The following is a 22,413-nucleotide window of genomic DNA, read 5'->3' on the forward strand; positions in this document are numbered from 1 at the left end:
ATGGACTTGACCACCAAAACTTAACCTTATTCACTATTCCATGAAATGAGGTCGCGGTCAAGTGAAACCTATCTGACGGACATGAGGACCATGCAAGGTATGCACATACCCAATATAGTTATCCTATTACTTATAATAAGAGAGAATTTAACATTTCAAAAATCTTAACTTTTTTTCAAGTAGTCACTGAACCATGAAAATAAGGTCAAGGACATTGGACATGTGACTGACGGAAAGTTCATAACATGAGGCATCTATATAAAAAGTATGAAGCATCCAGGTCTTCAAACTTATAAAATATAAAGCTTTTAAGAAGTTAGTTAACACCGCCACCGCCGCCGCTGCTGGATCACAATCCCTATGTTGAGCTTTCTGCAACAAAAGTTGCAGGCTTGACAAAAACATTGATATGTTCCAAAGAAAAATCGGTACTGTTTATGTTATTATGAAGGATGACCAAAAATTTTGTTACATTCAGCTAAAGGCGGTCACTGTGGATTCATTATCATGTGTGGAATACAAGTTCTCATGCATTTTCGTGATCATAGGTCATGTTCAATAAGTACAAATTTCCTATAATATGCTTGTTTGCAGCGTTTTTGCGAACATCGAATTCGAATATCCACAAAAATTCAAATTTGCCTAAATCCATAAAAATTGGTACATATAAAAATTAAATCATCCCCAGTATTTACAAGTACACATTTTTATTAAGGGGGCAGTCGGCCTAGAGGTGCAGAATTCTCTTGCTGTGTTGAAGACTCGTTGGATGCCAATGGCTGTTTTTTGCTCTTTGGTCTTGTTGTTGTTTCTTTTACACATTCCCCATTTTCATCATAAAAAAATCAACAAATATACAATTCAAAGTCAATTTTCCAAAGTTAATTTTCTAAGACCAGTTGAAATCATAATCTGAATGTCCTGATGTCACTGTACAATCTTAAAGAAACCTATATGAAAGCTTACATCTCGACTGATTAAATCTTTCTTTTTGTGTATACATCCCCAAGTGGCAACACCTATAGCAACAACTGGTGCCCCTGTGGTAGACGTGAGACCATAATCTCTAACAGCCTCTCCTACATGTTTCATGACACCCGTATTGGTGCCTCCTGTCACAATCCATGCACCTTGAGATAAGTAAGAAAAATATTTGTTAGTTCATCATTTATAGAGTATTCTAATTTTGATTTCTTTCCATAATGACTTTTATATCTCAAACCTAAAGCTAAAAACAACTTGTTTGAATGTTAATCATCCTAAAAAAAACAAAAACATGTGTACACCAAAACTTAATTCCTATTCGTGACTTACAAAGGAGATGTTGGTATCATAGTTCAAATGGAATTAATAGCAAAAAAATACAACTAGATTTATAAAGATTACCCAACAAGCTTATAAAGAAAATCTGGGATTATGAAATTGTAGATAACAATCTGTCTAGATCTTTAATGATATGTGAAAACTTCGAAAGTAGTATGCAGTTCATGTGTAAGACATTTCATGGTAAAAATTATGTGTTTTATCTTATTTTTTTCAAGTTTGCCACATAAGGGGAGATAACTCAGATAAAGAAACTTTTAAAAAGAATGTGTTGTGGATATACCTATTTTATTATGTAGCAAGAAAACGAGGTTGGTGACTCCATTTATTTCTTTTTCTTATCAGAAAGCTTAAAGAACTATATTCTGATATTTTATATTGAAAATCTATGGTGCCATTTTCTAGTGATTATCTATACATAATATGACAGTTTTGCACAACCTGTAGTGTGAAAAAAAGCAAGGTGATACATACTTATATTATATTTTTGAAAATCATGATATGAACTGTATACATTTTGACAAATTATTAAAAAAATCCATTTTTTATTTAGACTGTCAATTACCTTAACTGAAAAAAAAGAAGACAAAAACATTATGTCAGTTTTGAAATTCCCAATCTGGAAAGAAACTGATAACAATATTTTGTTTTTTTCTACCTGTACTTCTGGCAGCTTTCATTAGACCAAATCGGAAAGCCTGTTTTAATTTAGTTTTCATATTGAAGAAGTTAGCTCCTCCTGTAACAGATATGAGAAGGTTTGGTTTCTGTAAACCCCATACTTTCATCATTAGTTGTTCCATCTTGTCCATGCTTGTATTCACGTCAACTCTTACAAACTGAAATTATATATGGTGCTTTAGAGTGAACAGGTACAGGTCAAAAGAACTTGCACAATTTATCAAAATGTGTGTAAAATCATAATTTTTCTGAATGTTTTAGTTGAATCTAAAACTTGCTCAAAATTTATATGTGTATTTGATATTAAATGTTATAACCATTGCCAAATCCAAACTATGGCCCAAACGCATACACTTTTTTTATTGGCATACAATAATGTGAAATTCAACAATGACTTGTTGTTTCTACAATACACATGATATCATTGCATTGCACAATTGTAAACTCAAAGCAATCACTTTTAAGATTTTCAACAATTTGCTTCAATAATTATTTGACACATTCATGTATTCTTTATTCAATTAGGGACAAAAACAATTTTAATGACAGCAATATCATACAGCAAAGAAATGTATGTAATGGCTCACTGTTACATTCTATCATACAGCAAAGAAATGTATGTAATGGCTCACTGTTACATTCTATCATACAGCAAAGAAATGTATGTAATGGCTCACTGTTACATTCTATCATACAGCAAAGAAATGTATGTAATGGCTCACTGTTACATTCTTATTTCTAGTTTTTCAAATACCTTTCTTTCATTGTCTCCATGACCTATGAACTCTATTTCTCCAAATGTATTGGTTGGTGCTGGGGAGGTATTCTTTTCTACACTCCATTCATTATCGTGGCTGAATTTTAATGGTAATATATGATCTCTCTTCTTGTAGCCACATTCACATAGGCATTCATCAGTGAGGGTTCTGTAAAATATCATTCATTTCTTCATTTATACCTCTTACATCATAAACTTTTTTAAATTCAATTCAATGGTTTATATATTTTTCAAAGGAACAATTGTGGACAGCATGTCTAAATGCATATGTCATACCAATCTGACTAAGAAACATCGGCATTTCTTTTCATATTTGTTGGCATTGTCTTATGTCATCTAAAAGTCCTTTGAATTTTTTTCTTTTCAAATATTTTTTTGAGTGAAATCTGGTATTCAATAATACTTTTTTTCTGTTTGACCTTTTTCATTTATAAATATCTGTTTCAGTGAAAGTTAAAACAGTAATCAAACACACAATGGACAGTTTTCTTCAAAATCAGCATATCAAAATATATATTAATATTTTTTTCAAAGAAATAGTTCTTAAACTTATACAAACTAATAGTACAATATGGAACTGTCCCAACTCCTTTTAGTGAACAGAAAACAACAAAAACAGAATACAATGCAAGAGTTCATTATCATTCTCCATTATCATAGAAAATCTCCTCCTTGAATTTATGTTTTTAATTGAAACAAAACAAATACCTTAAAGATAGTCATGTTTGAAGTTTTTACAAAACATATTTATCTTATCATATTTAACAGCTTTTTTTTAATAAAATTTCCCAATGAAAAATTTCCTTGTTTGATTTGATACCTGGAATTGAGAATTGGTTTGAGGAATGATTGAAGTTGTAGTAACCTAGAGTAACCCATCAACTAAAATTTAGCTAAATGTTGTATGTATTTTCTTCAATTCACAAATGGAAGATATATTAACTGTCTTTATTTGATCCTTTGTTTAAAAACATAGTATCTATCATATATATAAGTTAAGTACAATAACATATGAAACAGGAATAAAGATGTTATATTTACCATGCCATTCAAAAGTTTTAAATATCTATATACAACTGCATGCCTCATGGCAACTTAGGAACATTATCAAAAGCAGAAAGAAATAAAAATAGCTATTTTAGTTAAAATTAGATCATAAAATATAGACCATCATCTTTTTTTGTCACCCATCTTAGTAACAATGCATCAAGTATATATAAAAAAAACCTTGCATGCACAATCTTCTATACATGCATTCAATGCATCTGTTTGCAGAATTGAATTTCAGCAAATGCTACTTACCATATATCATGTGTATATTCTGATTAAATAGAAAAAGGTCTTTTTCATTTTTTGTAGCAATTGCTTCTAAGGAATACTATACAAATGTTAAACAAGAGTGCACACACTGATATGTCTCGTCTTTACTAATCATTGATATTATGTTGATACTCCTAAATATTAACCTTTATTACGACTGTCACATAAACTTAACATTAACCAAGAAAACTAAACATTGCTCAATGAACCATGAAAATGAGGTCAAGGTCAGATGAACCATGCCAGGCAGACATGTACAGCTAACAATGCTTTCATACAACAAATATAGTTGACCTTTTGCTTATAGTTTAAGAAAAATAGACCAAAACACAAAAACTTAAAACTGAGCAATGAACCGTGAAAATGAGGTCATGGTCAAATAAAACCTGCACGACTAACATATAGATCATAAACCTATGGCATATAGTATTAGATAAAAAGACCAAAACTCAAAAACTTAACTTTGACCACTGAACCATGAAAATGAGGTCAAGGTCAGATGACATCTGCCCGCTAGACATGTACACCTTACAATAATTCTATACAACAAATATTGTAGACCTATTGCATAAATTATGAGAAAAACAGACCAAAACACAAAAAGGTAACTATAACCATTGAACCATGAAAATGAGGTCAAGGTCATATGACACCTGCCAGTTGGACATTTACATCTTACAGTCCTTCCATACACCGAGTATACTAGACCTATTGCTTATAGTATCTGAGATATGGACTTGACCACCAAAACTTAACCTTGTTCACTGATCCATGAAATGAGGTCAAGGTCAATCGAAAACTGTCCAATGGGCATAAGAACCTTGCAAGGTACGCACATACCAAATATAGTCATCCTATTACTTATAGTTAGAGAGAATTCAACATTACAAAATATCTGAACTTTTTTTTCAAGTGGTCACTGAACCATGAAAATGAGGTCAAGGACATTGGACATGTGACTGATGGAAACCTCGTAACATGAGGCATCTATATACAAAGTATGAAGCATCCAGGTCTTCCACCATATAAATATAAAGCTTTTAAGAAGTTAGCTAACGCCGCCGCCGCCTCCGCCGGATCACTATCCCTATGTCGAGCTTTCTGCAACAAAATTCGCAGGCTCGACAAAAAATAACACTAAAGATATTGAAGCCAAATCATTTTTGCCGAAACTTTAGCATTTAGCACTAAAGGGAGATAACTTGGAAAAAATCAGCTGAAATTTTCATCACATTCTTTTCTTTAGGGAAATATTAAGCTTCTCAGTTATCAAAATAAGTGTTTGTCAAACTGCTGTATATCTGATGATTTTTTTCTCATAAAGTTTGTGGTTCAAGTTCTTTGAAATTGTTATTGTTTTGTCAAACGGTCAAGGTAAATATTTTGTCAAACTTTAATGAAAACATAACGAGCCAAATTAATTTCAGTCAAGGTGTTTGGTACCACCTTATTTTTTTAGCAGACTACGTTGAAATAAATTTTGCTATTTTCTGATTTGCCTAATTTATTTATGTAAGGTCAGATTGAAGTTTTATATATTCATGATAAAAAAAAAATCTTCTAGCAATAATCATGAAAACAAATCACTCACAAAAAAATAAATGATTTACAGTAATGAAATGAAACTAAATTGGTTTTTTTTTCACAAATGAAAGAATAATGTATGTTTTTCAATTTACAAATTAAACCCTTCCAAAAACTGAAAGACAAAAACATATACATATGCATGTGACCTCTTTGACACAAATATCCTGAAGGATGACTTTTTTAGCCTTTACTGAAACATGAGCTAGTGCATAAGTGCTACCAATAAGCCTAGTATGGATACATATTGCAGCTCAATAGTTACATATTTTCTAATTCCAACCCTTTGTATAGACGTGGGTCCTTCGACAAAGAGGTACAATAAGATTCCCGTCTAAAATTGAATTAAAAACAAAAGAGAAACAACATCAAAATTAAGTTGAACATAGCTTGCCTAATCTATACAAGTTTGCAATATTATCTGAGAATTCCATCAAGTAAATCAAATCAATCTTTAACCAGCAAGAAGTAGATGAAAGCATATTTTATACACTAAGAATGCAACAATAATCAAAGCATTTGAGTGACACAGTTTTTATGGTAGGCATTCAAGAACATAGATTTACTAGCCACATTAAAGCATTTTCATTTCTAAAATTCTGGCAAAAAGAGCTGAACAAATCAGATTGGGACGGTATAAAAAAAAGTTATAAATGACTGCATTGAAGAATTTCTTTTTACTGTTTTTTTAGCATACAATTGCTTAACTAAAATATCATAGATGTTTTGTTAAGTGTAAAGAATGCATTTTAAATGACAATATAGGATTTTGTTTTTGAAATTGTATAATATCAATAGCATCAGATTTTCTTACAGTAATATAATTTTTTTTAAAAGCAGTTTGAGAAATTTTGAAGGATGGTAAAGATATTTTCAGAAAAAATACTTCATTTAATGTTTTCCTCAATCACAAATGTATAACTGTTTTATATGAATACATCTCATATTGCATTTTTTTTTGTGAATTACTCTGGTTTTAACAAAAAAATGAGGAAGACTTCCTTCTGAACCCCCTCTGTTGACGAAATAAGCATAGACATACATGTACATGAGGAGGGGCTAAAAAGGAAGTCTTGCCTTAAATGTTATTAGTTTTTTTTCATTCTCAAGTGGATAGTTATCTCTCCAAAAAAAGCCTCTTGTGTGGTTGCAAAAATCTTACCTCGCGTCAATTTGTCTCCCCTGAGGTTTTACCGGAGGAAGTGTCCTTTATAAATCAATTTATTAAACATTAAATAAATGTCTCTTTCGTAGGGTTTGTTGTTTACAGTTCAAATATCAACAATAACAACAACAAAAATAATTATTTTAAGACTTGCTTTAAATAAGCATACATATAAAAAAAAAAATAGGTGAAAATACAACAACAAATAAGATGCTTAAAATAAAAGTCAAATTTATGTTAGAAATCACATGGTTTCTGTACTTTATCATGTTTATAATGCACATGCTGAAATTATCCCGCCCTTGTCAATAATTGTGATTCACATTTGAAATTACGATGAACGTGTAAAGAAAATGATATACTGCAAGTATCATTATATGAAACTGAAATAGTCATTGATTTGTGTAAATGAGTCAATGGTACAATGTACACCCATACACCAAGTTGTTAACCTAAATTGCTTATAGTATATGAGAAACAGACCATAATATGGTACCGTAATCTATATATTCCTAGGTGCTTTATGACAATGTACAAATGATGTAATAAACATGCATTGTAGCTTAATTTTCATGGTGCTTGGTCTTTTTATTTCCATGTTAGTGATGATCTTAGTGTCTGACAGTTTAGATCTTTTAAATTTTAAGTAATGATTGTGTGTTGTATATATGTACATTGTATATTATCGTATTTACCCTTCAGTAAGTTTATGAAATAAATAATTTCATATGAAAGACAAAATAGACTTTTTACTTACGATTCTGGATCTTTTTTTACAAAGCAACGACAATTTCTCATTTTAATGTTGCTTTTGATCCACCTGGCTTCTGGACTTATATCATCCTGTTAATAAAAGGCTCACATTTGAAGGCAAACAAATTTACAGAATATTACAATGAGAAAATTATTGTTTTTGTTGTGGTCCGAAAAATGAATTATCCAGTTTTGATTATCTGCCCTTGGTGGAATTTTTCTGCATAAAGAAGCCCAACTTTATTGAAAGTGACATGATTATTGAAATGTGCCTTCTTGGAAATTCTGTAAGTGGTACAATATTTCATATCCTCCCTTAATAGATTCTAATGACTTTTTTTAGTTGTTTTTATGGGGAGAAAAGAGAGGCGAAAGTTATAAAAGGGAAATTCAAACTCCTAGGTCAAAAATAAACTGACAATGCCATTGCTATATATCAAAAGACAAACAGGCAAACAGTAAAACAATACTACACAAAACACAACAATTTATTGCATTGCCTTTTTGTGTCCTGCTATTCCTAATATGCCATTTTCCGTTTTATTCTGACAAACAAGTCATGTGGTCACACATGATTTCCCTCTAAGTTTAGTAACAAGTACAATAAAATCTTCTATATTAATTTGATTATAATAATTGGTATTTTAATGACTTCTCAAAACAAGTCTACAAATGTTTAACGGGCAAATGATCAAAGAATCACAATCTATGGCTCAGTTATATCAATGATTTTCTACAAATATCAGTTTTTCTATAATTACAGTTATAGATACATGTATTGATTTTGAAAAGGTAACAATACATTATGCACTTACTTAACCATAAAGGTAAATATGTCATATTTAATATTTCTGAACAACAGAAACTGAGTAGACAGTTCATTTAACCATTCTACATAAATATGCTCAATTATTTTCTGGGGTTCACGATGGAAATCATACAGTCTATAGTTTTTTTCTCAATACATTCTCAAAGGTGCATATCTGTTATCAATATATAAATAAAGTTTTTGTTGGATCTAGTCAATTAAACAGCAGTTAAATGACACCCATGTCAACAATAATCTTTAACATTAATATAAAAAAAACATACAAGATTAACAAAGGCCAGAAACTCTTAAAAGACACATACTTATTACTTTAAATTTAGAAATGTTTTTCTCTTTTAATTAATATTGCAATAGTTTAACATACATATATATGACAAAAATGAGCGATTAAATATTGCGATTTCAGAAAATGCTGCACACAAATAATGCTAACATTTTTTTTATTTTTGAAACACCTATCAAGTCATAACGTTCTAAATAACAATACCATTGCAAAATTATAAACAGTTATGTGTCTGTTTTCTTTTTGTTTGTCTACATTTTGGACCACCAGCTCCTCCTCAAAATTTCACCTCTAGAGAAAATAAAATATTGTTTCTCATTTGATGCAGTAGAATATATATATAAAAAGATGGGGTATCCATATTTGCCACTTACTTGTGGTACAGCAGATCCAACATCCTCTGCCACCGTGGCTACCTCTGCATAGTGTAGACTTGCCATACTCCCAGGGTGCTCTATCAGATCATCAGGAGGTTCATCCATTGGACGCACTTTAATTGTACTCATCTTACTCCTTGTCATGGACTATTTCATTTTGGTTCTGTCATGAATGCATATCTTCAAATTTATTATCAATACTGAAATAAAAAATGGATTAAAAAAATCAATGATACAAAATCATACCACATTTAAGGTATTTATAATACTGATAATTAGCCTGTTAACTTTATGTTTTTATTATCTTAGTTTCATAGAGTTTTACCCTGTGTTTTTTTATATTTGTTAAAGACAACTTGCGTGCTACATCATTGGCAGTGTTGTTATTAGTACAAAAACCCACGTGAGATCTGGATTTATAGACATCTAGTTCCTATATATTTAACTGTTTTGTAATGCTATGTTTTAAAAATATTTTCTTCACATCTGGTCATTGCAGATGACGATTTTATCCTGCACTGACACTATAGCCACAGTATGTTATTTTACCAAGATTGGAATATATTTGAATTTTTATGTCTTTTTGGTCAGAAATTGTACTTTTTGGTAAGATTGTTTGCAAATTTTTTATTTTCAGTAGTTATCATTGTCGACAATGTGTGCTATTCAAATTAAAGGACAACAAGAATGTGTCCAAAGTACACGGATGCCCCACTCGCACTATCATTTTCCATGTTCAATGGACCGTGAAAATGGGTAAAAAATATAATTAGGCATTAAAATTAGAAAGATCATATAATAGGGAACATTTGTACTAAGTTTCAAGTTGATTGGACTTCAACTTCATCAAAAACTACCTTGACCAAAAACTTTAACCTGAAACTAGCACTTTCATTTTCTATGTTCAGTGGACTGTGAAATTGGGGTCAAAAGTTTAATTTGTCTTTAAAATAAGAAAGATCATATCATAAGGAACATATGTACTAAGTTTCAAGTTGATTGGACTTCAGCTTCATCAAAAACTACTTTGACCAAAAACTTTAACCTGAAGCGGGACAGACGGAGGAACGAACGGACGGACGGACAGACGGACGAATGGACGCACAGACCAGAAAACATAATGCCCCTCTACTATCGTAGGTGGGGCATAAAAATGGGAGAATTGATAAGAAATCAAAATGCAAATATTTAAAGTTCAAATTATTTGGTAACTAATCTTGTTTTGTCATAAAAATATTGCTTTTCTTCTTCAGGAATTCAATATGAAAACGATGCACTCCTACCACCCCCTCATGAAACATTCTTCAGATGCTTAAAATTTTGCAAGATTGATCACATTAACATTTTAACCTTCCAAGAGATCAACTCATTAAGAAAAAAAGACAATTAACTTGTAAACCAAAATTGGTACCTTTTTTATAAGTCTTATCTATCGTTTAATTTTTGTTCTGCGATACCCCTCCCCTCTGTAAGTATCATATTGGTCATACCTTCAGTAATAAGGAACAACATTTCTCCTTTGAATTTTATCCAATGCTTTTTGATAAGATAATTATCTAGCACTGAAAAGCCTTAAATTTTAACAAATTTTTTGAGAATATATATTAGCTAATCAAAAATGTATTATCACATGCTCTCATACTGCTGAAATTGGTTGCATAATTAAAATCTATATTTTCTAATATACCCTTCTTGCTAATGCATTTTGGATTACAACTTTAAATATTTATTTTTCAATCATGAATTATTAATTCAAAGAAAATATATACATGTATCTATTATGCTTGTGACAACAATTTAGTATTGAATTGATCATTAGTTTTATAAATTTTATACTGTGTAGAAAAGGTTACAGTTTTATGCACAATAAATCAATTCAATATTTCTCAGTGAACATTGCATGATTTATTGATCTCAAAATGATATTGCTTATATAATGTATACTTAAAATCTTTAAAACACTGGCTTAAGAAATTCACCTGAATACATCATATGTGGAATAAGAAGACAAAAACTACTTGAGTTTAAAGGGAAACACTTTTTAACTTTTATAGGCCATCAAAGGGGCAATCAATGACTTCAAAGTTATAAAATGTTGCAATTCAATCAATTTCAATATCATATTACAACAAAATGCCTTGTCATGTCATTAATGACCATGTGAACAGAAGGTAATTTTTTGACAAATTAATGCAATAAATCCAACAACAGTGAATAACCACTAACAAAATCTAAAAATATAGCATATATATATATACATGTACTGTATGTTGCATTTCTGTAAATACATGTATAGACCTTGCAATTTCCCAAAGGAACTCTTTTTGATGCTAAAATTGTGCCCCTTAGTTTAAACATATTTTAATTGTTCAAAATGACAAATGGATTGTGGATTGTGTCCCTTTCACTATAGAGTCTCGTAAAAAAAATATATCTGAGAATGTAAAGTTGAAATGCGCTACTTTTTTATTCAAAGGTCAAAATAAACATGATAAAGGGCTGTGCAGCATATATTCAACATTTTTATGCCCCAAACTTGTTAAGAGTTTAAACTTATACTATACGGTGTAGGTTTGGTAAGGGCCAATATTGGCCCCTAATTTAAAGTTCAACTGACAAAAGAATTTAAAATTTTTTTAAACAAAGTGTCTATTTCAGTTGATTCAATAAGTTTATGTGAAAGATTTTAACTGCTTATCTCATTTAAAACACTCTGATTCTAGCTTAAGGTGGTACCCAACCCTTTCACTAAAATTAATTTGGCTTGTTTAATTTTCATAAAATTTTGACAAAGTATTTACTTTGACCCTTTAACAAAAATATAAAAATTTCAAAAATTTTGAACCAACCGTTTTGTCAGAAAAATTACACTTGTTATATAGCAGTTTAACAAACTTCAATTTTGATCATTGAGAAGCTTGATATTCCCTTTACAACACAATGTAATTAAAACGTTTAGCTGACTTTACAGAGTTATCTCCCAAAATTGTGAAGATTTCAGTAATTTAGCATGACTTAATGATGCTAGTACCCGATATATGTGCATTGTATTGTCAAAAACAGTCCTTATTTATGTAGCAGAAGCATTCTTCTTTCCAATAAATAATTTAAAGTTTACATTTTAAAAAATTTGTAAAACTGCTATATTTTGGGGTCAAAAAGAGGTCTTATTGAACCTACACCTTTCTAACTACCCCGATCTCAAATTTGTGTCTACTTCAAGATTCAGTTTTCAACCCAACACTGTTTTTAGAATTGTAACAGTCCAAAGTGATGTCAACATAGAGGTCATATCTGGGAAACAATATGTAAACAAATTATTTATCTCCCTAACTGAGGTGTGCTTTGAGAAACAGCTGTATTTACAAAGTGCAACCTATAAACCTATACTGATGCATTTTTTAACAACTGAAAAGAAAATCTTTTCATGAAAACTTATGAGCCATGAAATTGATGAAAATGAGGTCAAGTTCAGATGAACTGTCAGACTGACATGAACACCTTTCAAAAATTCTATAAAACAAAAATATCTGACCTGTTCTTATAAAAAAAAATTTTGTTTGGCAAAAATCAATTTGAAAGGGCAATAACTCTTTCAAGAGTTAAATGACAATTTCATTCAATTGTTTGACATATTTGAAGATTTTGTCTTGCTGAATATTTTTGCCATTTAAAGTTTCTATCTTATTCTAAATCTATTGCATGTATCATATGCATGTAATAATAGTTTACAAAATTAAAGGCAAAACTGCTAAAAATTAGGAACAAATTATTTATTAAAGGGCAGACTGATAATTATTTCAATAAGGAGTCAACTGACTATTTTGGTTACGTTTGACTTATTTGTAGGCCTTGACCTGTTGATCATTTTGGTCTTCTTTCTATCTATTACAATTATTAAAATTTAAGGCAAAAAAAAAAAAGGGAAAATAAAGCGCCATTTTTCAAAATCCTTGATGTGCATTTAAATCATCATCAGGTCAATGAACACTCAACAATATCGAATAATCCTGTACACCAAATTAAGATAACCAAATACATTTTTTGTAATTATAGTATGTTATTTGAACTTGGAATTATTTTCAATTATGGAATTTGCATAATTTCTTATTTTTAATAAATTCATGATGATTCTGTACTTTAATGTTCTGTGCTGCGCACAACACTTTCTATTACAAAGAAGATAGTGCATTTTCAATAGAATGCACTGTGCCGTGCACAACACTATCTATACAAAATACATTGTGTGGAAAGTGTTATGAACTGCTCAAAACATTATAACACCAAATAAACATGGAATTTATTAAAAATTTCAAGCACAAGAAATAATGCAAATTCCATATTTAAAAATAATTCCAAGTTCAAATAATAGCCTGTTTATAGTGTAAACATTGTTCATGTTTTTTACAGAATAATAAATTGTACTATTACCTTATATTTAAAATCTGTCTTAAATAATCCTTGCAAAATGGCATTATGCTATAACTAAATGAGATTATTTTTAAAGTAAATAATCTTTTATCCCAAGGCCAAGGTGTCATTTACAACATTACTGAATTATTATTATATATCATGATATGTTTACATTAACCTTATTAACTATACAAGGAAAACAGAAAAAAAGTGTAAGAAAGTAAGCGATATATATACCAGGGATGTCTAAAGATTGAAAATTTAATACTTGGTTACTCAGTCATAATACTCGTGAGTACTCAAGTACTCGGATAAATCTTTAACTTCCAGTGAAAAGATAAGACATTTGTTGGGATGTGGTATTTTTGTTATTACCATTCATAAACTTTATTATTATATGATGACATCGCTTGATCATCAGTTAAACTTAGTTTAAGAAAAAGTCCAATTCCAATTTTAGTGAAGGTTACCATGGTTACAGAAGAAACTATGAAGCAAAATGAAAATGATAATAAAATTAGCAAAGGACTACTAGCAGTTACTAACATGCCACCTCCAGACATCAATTAGACGTTTAAAACAGAAAGATTATGCCTTCATCAGATGAAAATCAATCACAACACCTCTGAAAGTTAGGTGTTTAGTATCATTCCCTCATAAATTGACAAAGAAAATATAAACCTGTATCATGCCAGCATGTAGTTTCAGAATAAATGTGTTTATTTTGGATGCAAAGACCATATACATGTATGAGGGATTCAATAATAAGACTTTTCTTTCTTGTGAGCCAGGCAAACATCGGTAAACGGACAGAAAGTCACAGGACAAAAAGTCACAGGAGATAAAGTCACAAATTTGGTAGGACAAAAAGTCACAGGACAAAAATTCACAAATAATTTGTTGACAATTGTTTGAATATATAAGAGAAATATCTTGAAATATTTACTTTTTAATACATATATTCAAATTAAAGTTTAGGAAATGTGTCATTATACTTGAAAAATCAAGATTTATTTAATTTTAATCATGCAAAAGATGTATTTTTTGGCACCATGAAGCCATTTAAGTGCCAAGCCACTTTGACATTTTGTTTTTTTAACAATTATTTGATTATCTTTGATATATTTTTGATAAATTTTGATTACAAAGTTGGTATATATACATAGTTCAAGAAAAATACAAATATATTTTTGTAGAAATAAGCTGTTTTTCTTTAAAGAAAATAATCAGAAAAAACGAATTGTGACTTTTTGTCCGTGACTTTTTGTCTGTGACTTTTTGTCCTGTCACTTTCTGTCCTACATTCTTTTATTGTTTACCATTTATGTCTATTAAATGGGCAGCTTTTATTGATATGTTCATGTTTAGTAATATTTTTAACAGTAATTTCATTAAATATAATAAACAAAATGTTTTATAGATTTCCGTATAAAAAAATGAGTGTCTTAAAAGATATGTACCTTCTTAAATCTAATCAAACGAAACAGTTTTCTTATCACTGGATTGTGTCTTGCAAGATTTCAAGTAAAAAGGTTATTATCAGAATAAAAGATTAGAGAAAAAGATAAAACAACAACCGTATAAGAATATAAATCTTTCAAAATTTCTTTTTCGTGCATGAATTAAATTATAATTGTTTTGAACAGTCATGAAAATAACTTTTATTGTCTTTTTCCTGTTATTATGGTTATGTCAACATTTATTGGGGGCAGTTGTTATAGAAATTAAACGTTAAAATCACACATTTTTGTTCCGGGAAGATTTAGAAACAGAACGAATAGCTACTCTAGCCATGGTTTTCTCTTCTTTCTCAGCGAGTACACATACATTTAGTATTTCCGACAATGTACATCTATTGTTTATATTCTACAATTTACAACTGGAGCATTAAAGTTTATTTTTTAAATCCAAGTCTCTGATTCTTAACATTTTTCAAAGAAATCTACATAGTTTAAACGCAGACCGCGAAGTGGTAACGGCAGAAACAAAAATATTCTCATTACCGTTTGCTGATCTTTGCTCAATATGGAGTTGGAGTAACAAGAGACTTTTAGTATTTGTACATTTAAGAAAAAACAAAACTTTATTTTTCAACTTGTTATTTTTACAATAATTGGCTGATTGTCGGATAAAAGCAGGTGTTTCGTAGATGTTTTTGTAATTCATATTTTCCAATGATCTAGTTGAGCTACGTGCTTGCAGTAAGGTATGATCATCGTAAATAAAAGCGCTCAAACAACTCTTATATATAGGTGGCGTATTTAGGGCAGAATCAATTTGCGCCAATTGCAGTTTTGAAAAGGTATTAATTGCGCCACTCTCTTTTATTTTGATGGTATTAATTGCGCCAATAAATGAAATGAAATTGCGCCACATTTACCTGTAAATGTTTTTACTTATATCATACCTGTACATGTTTTACCTATCATACATGTACTATTATTAAAATTTCCACTTAAGATTTAATTGAACACTCATCAAATTTAAGAAAACTCGCCAAAAAATAAATTGTTTAGTAATAGAATATTTTTTCACGAGTCAAGAATGTCTGATATACCATTCAAGAAAATAGAATCTGATACAGGAAAAACTGGTCATCATTGTTGAAGAACACAAAATTCCGTCAGGCATTTGTACAGAAAACTGGAGAAATAAGGTGGAGATGTAACAGTTAAGGAAAACTGGAGAAATAAGGTGGAGATGTACAGTTAAGTCGTGTTGTGCTAGGTTATTCACAGATGAATCTTGTACAATTATTTTGATTGGAGAATTAGATTATATGTCATGAAACAAAAGTCCAGAAATAAGAACGTCAAATTTTGAGAACTGTGTGCAAAAGAAAAGCAACCGATATGTTGCCAGAGCGACCTTCAAAAATAAAAAAAATTCAGAGCTCTTCAAATTTGAAGAAGAAAATTTAGAAAAGAAAGATTTAAAATATGTGCGTCAGTCAATGTATATGGAGAGAATAAAACTGCATCCGGCTCAACCTAAAAGTCAAGCAGAATTTCACAGAATATTGGATGATATTGGTGTTGTTAAACAAAGATGATGACTTTATATTGTGTATCGAGCCAGAAAGCAGGATAATTTTATTAGGATGATTGTTTCATTGGCGGAAATGATACCTATAGTTTTGAAAATTAGGTGGCGCAAAAGAAGTATTGACGCAATTAAGTTGTGGCGGAAATGAGTTACTTTTTGGCGCAAAAAGATATCGCCCCGTATTTATTAATATTAGAAAATGATTTTTTAATATTAAAAAATCAACCTGAATATTTAATATTTAATATTCATTTTTTAATATTAAAAAATAAGACCATTTATTGATATCAGAAAATGATTTTTTAATATTAAAAAATGATTTTTTAATATTAAAAAATGATTTTTTAATATTAATAAATAGGATCTATTTTTTAATATTAGATATTATTTTTTAATATTAATAAATCGAATATTTAATATTAAAAAATGATTTCTTAATATTAAAAAATAAAACCTATTTATCATGTTTATTAATATTAAAAAATGACGATTTTTTAATGTTAAAAAATATTTATTAATATTAAAAATTCGATTTCTTAATATTAATAAATAGGGAATAAATTCCACAACGGCTTGCAATAAAATAGGTTTTCATAGATTCTTTAAATGTTTATGGAAATGTCAAATTATATCACTTGCTTTAGTGCTGATATTACGTAAGCTAAGGAACTTTTGTCTTTCATGGTTTATGTGTTATTTATGACAATTTGCGGCCCTCAAATTGTTATTTTTTAATAGAAAAACAATCATAATTAACTACCATAAAAACTATGTCTGTTTTAGGAATTACAATGTTTATTGTTTATATTCATCCATTCGTGTATTCTGTTTATATATCTTTAGCGTCAAACGTTATTACAAACTCTTACCTACTGCGAATTATAATCCTTTACTTTTTTCATTCCATTAATTGCTTCCAAATTAACGAAGGTTTTTCAAATGTGTGTTTGAAATTCCAATTATATTTCCCTATATCTTAAACATTTTAAAGACAAGTTCTACACACGAACCGGAAATAAAAACATGACCTAGCAACACAGTAAACAGACAGGTGCCCTTTCGTATTTTTCCTGTGACACGAACAATTAAATGTTAATGGCTATATGTTTGTGTTTTTCTTTGTATGAGCCTATACTACAAAGTGATTTGAAAACCTAATAGTGTATGTAGGAAACAAAAATGTCCAGAGTTATTAAAAATTGATAATGACAACTCGCCCCGTTGACATGTCAAGTCTCCAACTCGCCCAACTCTTTAAACACTCGCCGGCCTTTCTTTCAACAAACTTGCACCACTGGAGAAAAGAAGACATCAATAATTACCATTATTGTTTATTAATTGTGTGTGTGTGTGTGTGTGTGTGGTTTTTTTTTCTTGTAAATTGTTAATTGGTTGATTTTTTGTCAAAGTTAAGATTTTCATCATTTTTAAACAATAATCATGATATGAATATGTCACACTAGCTAACGGCAGAATAAGCTAATAAACAATGAATGTTTAAAAAAAAAAGTAAAAACTTCAGCACAGTTATATTAACGATTTTAAATAAATAAATTGTGACTCTTTGTACTGACTTTCCATGATTGTGTTATAGAGATTTTGTGACTCGATTATGTTCTCAGGTGACTTTCAACAAATTTACATCAAATGGTTACGGCATGAAATACAAACAATAGAACTGACAAATGTTTTTAAGAATGCCGATGGGTGATCATGGGTTTCATAAGAAAAAATATTAACACTGAATCACGCGTTATGTGTATTTTTGAAGAAGAAAAAAATATGCTCACGGTCAGTTGACGACGGGTCCGCCGTGTAACACTTATCATTTCAAAGATTTAAAAAGTTTTTAAATTTTAGATTTTTGGAATTTTGATCAAAGTTGGCAAAATTCCAAATTGCTCTTCATTCGGTGCAACTATATAGAATAACATTCACGGTACCAACTTTTCTGCACCAAATGCGCATTTCAACAATAAATCATCTCTTCAGTGAAGATCGAGCCCAAAATTTTGAAAATTCTAAAATTATGTGTTTATTACCAAAAAGAAAGTTTGGGTTTCAGCGCATCTCTCTACAATTCTTTCTTGATTTGACCTTCGACTTGAATTGTTTTGTTCCCTTAAATTGCGAATCTCGCTTTCTTATTAATTAAAGGCTTGGTATCTTTGATGAGGTTTTTGTTAGATAGAATGTATATCATGCAAAAATTAGTTTAGAAATGGTCAAGAAGAGAGCTTCCGAGTCGGAATGCCTGTAATAGGTACATCACAATCTGTATTCAAAATGCAGAACACATTAAATTGATTACATTTTTTTGTACTACTACATGTATCAAAGCGAAAAAAAGAAGAGTCACAAAAGATCGATAGACTATGCTTATCATAAAGTATAAGATCATGCAGATCTAAGAACTACAGTCTTGGGACAGGCTCATAAGGAATGTGGTAGGGTTACATATGTTTGAAGGCATCAACCCTCCCTTAACATGGGACGGTGCATGGTGTAACAGTAAAACATAAGATAAAACAATGACAATCAGTTGAAAAGTGTTAATCTCATCAGATCGATACAAAGAGGAAAAACTTCGAACAAGATCACAAACCGGACGTGGCAGGGTATTTATACATCCCCACAGCAAAAAAAGACACTACTGAGTACAGATCTGATAGTACTCGCAGTTATTGACAGCTAGTCGTCATAGTCAATCTCAACAATTGGGACAGGCTTGCAGCTGATAAGTTCCCCCCCCCCCCCCCATCTTCAGATACTTTATTTCACTACTAGCAGCCCGGCGATAATTTTTTTTTTCCAACTTCAGATACCAGTACTTTATTTCACTACTAGCAACTGATAAGTTTGGGAACGTACTAAAAATATCTCAACTTCACGAGTAATGGATACATATTTTGTAGGAATTTTAAAACTTTATTTTCAATTAAAGATGACGAGTCATCTATGTCAATGTGAATACAACAACATGTTTGTTACTGTAAGTAACGAACATTCTACGGCTTCCATGATGAGACGATATTACCCGAGGATAGGTGAGGTCATGTTGCTTTCCTAGAATAACCTCCCTCTGGTGACCGTCTGCTGACACGTGTAAAACATTGTGTGAATCCCGTCCAACGACGAAGACCGTTCCATCTCTGTTTAGGGTTATGCCCAAAGGATACTTCATCTTGTTATACTTCAGCCTGAATATTTCTTCACCAGTCATGTCAATGCAGTGCACGGATTTTCGGTACCAGTCTGTATAATAGATTCTCCCTGGTCCAACACACACGTACTCAACAAAGGTCACGTCAATCGGCAACGCAGTATCAACTTGACCCTCCTCGTCTAAGATGAGCATACCAGACCCTCTGCATACTACGACCGTCCTGCCTCCATAGCTTGATAAACCATAAATGCGACCTTTCACATTTGTTTCTTGCGTCACACGCATGGTTTTTATGTCGAAGAATTGTACCATTCTATCACTGGGTAATGTAAGCGCTGCTTTATTCAAACCGACTTCTGTGACGTCCCATGGTTTACCATTAAGCTTTACTTCTACGAAGACGGTTCCATTTTCATTGTAAATAAGTAAACGCTTATTGTTGTTGTCAGCGAGAACGATTCTTCCATCAGAAAGAAAAACTCCGCCAGTTATCGCTGCATTCCTATCTGAACGTGGTACAATGAAATCATGTTTTATCTCGGTTCGTGTTTCGTGAAGTATCCCTTTGACATACAAGGGAGCGTGTTTAACTCTTTCCGTCGTTGTAAACACATAACATGGTGAAATTTTCGTTTGTATAAAACCCAACGGTTTGGCAAGAGTTGGAATTTCAACAGCATTCTGGTTAAACTCTAGATTGATGTCAACACGACTTAGTCTGTCACTGATCGTTTCCAGATACTCTTCCTGTGATATCTGAAGATTTTCAAGCTCTCGAATAGCAAGGAGTAGGTGGACATTTGTGGCTTGACTTTTTATCTTTTTTGAAGATTGTTGATATTCCTTGATAGTATGTATACGATTATCCAGCTCTTGTGCTTGTAATTGAAGGTCTTCGACGTGTTTTTGGTGCATTTCTGTAACGTCTGTATTAAGTTCTTTTTCCAATACATCAAGATGTCTCGTTATATTTTCTCGAAATCGTTTAATTTCAAGGAGCATGTGGGTTTTCTGTTTGTCCAGAACTTGTATGTTGAGGATTCGGTCTTGTTTTAGTTTTTGCAATAAGTTAACCACATAATACATTCTGTCCTCAAGGTCGGCAAGCGCTGGCGAAAACTTAGCATTTTCTGCAGCCTTTTCTATTGTAATAATTCCATCGCAATTCTTATGTTCATTTGCAACACATATTGCACACATAGGCTCTTCGTGTAAAGTACAATAGAATTCGTTTCTTTTAAGAGCATGACGCTCACAAACTTGCACCACTGGAGAAAAGAAGACATCAATAATTACCATTATTGTTTATTAATTGTGTGTGTGTGTGTGTGTGTGTGGTTTTTTTTTCTTGTAAATTGTTAATTGGTTGATTTTTTGTCAAAGTTAAGATTTTCATCATTTTTAAACAATAATCATGATATGAATATGTCACACTAGCTAACGGCAGAATAAGCTAATAAACAATGAATGTTTAAAAAAAAAAGTAAAAACTTCAGCACAGTTATATTAACGATTTTAAATAAATAAATTGTGACTCTTTGTACTGACTTTCCATGATTGTGTTATAGAGATTTTGTGACTCGATTATGTTCTCAGGTGACTTTCAACAAATTTACATCAAATGGTTACGGCATGAAATACAAACAATAGAACTGACAAATGTTTTTAAGAATGCCGATGGGTGATCATGGGTTTCATAAGAAAAAATATTAACACTGAATCACGCGTTATGTGTATTTTTGAAGAAGAAAAAAATATGCTCACGGTCAGTTGACGACGGGTCCGCCGTGTAACACTTATCATTTCAAAGATTTAAAAAGTTTTTAAATTTTAGATTTTTGGAATTTTGATCAAAGTTGGCAAAATTCCAAATTGCTCTTCATTCGGTGCAACTATATAGAATAACATTCACGGTACCAACTTTTCTGCACCAAATGCGCATTTCAACAATAAATCATCTCTTCAGTGAAGATCGAGCCCAAAATTTTGAAAATTCTAAAATTATGTGTTTATTACCAAAAAGAAAGTTTGGGTTTCAGCGCATCTCTCTACAATTCTTTCTTGATTTGACCTTCGACTTGAATTGTTTTGTTCCCTTAAATTGCGAATCTCGCTTTCTTATTAATTAAAGGCTTGGTATCTTTGATGAGGTTTTTGTTAGATAGAATGTATATCATGCAAAAATTAGTTTAGAAATGGTCAAGAAGAGAGCTTCCGAGTCGGAATGCCTGTAATAGGTACATCACAATCTGTATTCAAAATGCAGAACACATTAAATTGATTACATTTTTTTGTACTACTACATGTATCAAAGCGAAAAAAAGAAGAGTCACAAAAGATCGATAGACTATGCTTATCATAAAGTATAAGATCATGCAGATCTAAGAACTACAGTCTTGGGACAGGCTCATAAGGAATGTGGTAGGGTTACATATGTTTGAAGGCATCAACCCTCCTTTAACATGGGACGGTGCATGGTGTAACAGTAAAACATAAGATAAAACAATGACAATCAGTTGAAAAGTGTTAATCTCATCAGATCGATACAAAGAGGAAAAACTTCGAACAAGATCACAAACCGGACGTGGCAGGGTATTTATACATCCCCACAGCAAAAAAAGACACTACTGAGTACAGATCTGATAGTACTCGCAGTTATTGACAGCTAGTCGTCATAGTCAATCTCAACAATTGGG

General features: G+C 31.0%; 2 protein-coding genes across 2 annotated transcripts in view; both read right to left on the bottom strand.

Moving 5' to 3' along the window:
- LOC139510255 (transient receptor potential cation channel subfamily M member-like 2) overlaps positions 1-10,807 on the bottom strand; it is an 87,300-nt gene extending 76,493 nt beyond the window's left edge. The window contains exons 1-7 of the mRNA XM_071296745.1: positions 10,584-10,807; positions 9,091-9,293; positions 7,609-7,694; positions 6,849-6,893; positions 2,759-2,930; positions 1,982-2,162; positions 967-1,130 (exon numbers count right to left, since the gene is read on the bottom strand). Coding sequence (XP_071152846.1) covers positions 967-1,130; positions 1,982-2,162; positions 2,759-2,930; positions 6,849-6,893; positions 7,609-7,694; positions 9,091-9,237 — 795 coding nt within the window. The 5' untranslated portion in view covers positions 9,238-9,293; positions 10,584-10,807. The remainder of the gene's footprint in view (positions 1-966; positions 1,131-1,981; positions 2,163-2,758; positions 2,931-6,848; positions 6,894-7,608; positions 7,695-9,090; positions 9,294-10,583) is intronic.
- Positions 10,808-19,427: 8,620 nt separating this feature from the next.
- On the bottom strand, positions 19,428-21,016 carry LOC139510917 (uncharacterized). Its single transcript, XM_071297468.1, has one exon. The coding sequence runs from the start codon at positions 21,014-21,016 to the stop codon at positions 19,508-19,510; it is 1,509 nt and encodes a 502-aa protein (XP_071153569.1). The 3' UTR covers positions 19,428-19,507.
- Between the last annotated feature and the right edge of the window lie 1,397 nt (positions 21,017-22,413).

Source organism: Mytilus edulis, chromosome 2 (assembly GCF_963676685.1).
Source record: "Mytilus edulis chromosome 2, xbMytEdul2.2, whole genome shotgun sequence".
Lineage (NCBI taxonomy): Eukaryota > Metazoa > Mollusca > Bivalvia > Mytilida > Mytilidae > Mytilus > Mytilus edulis.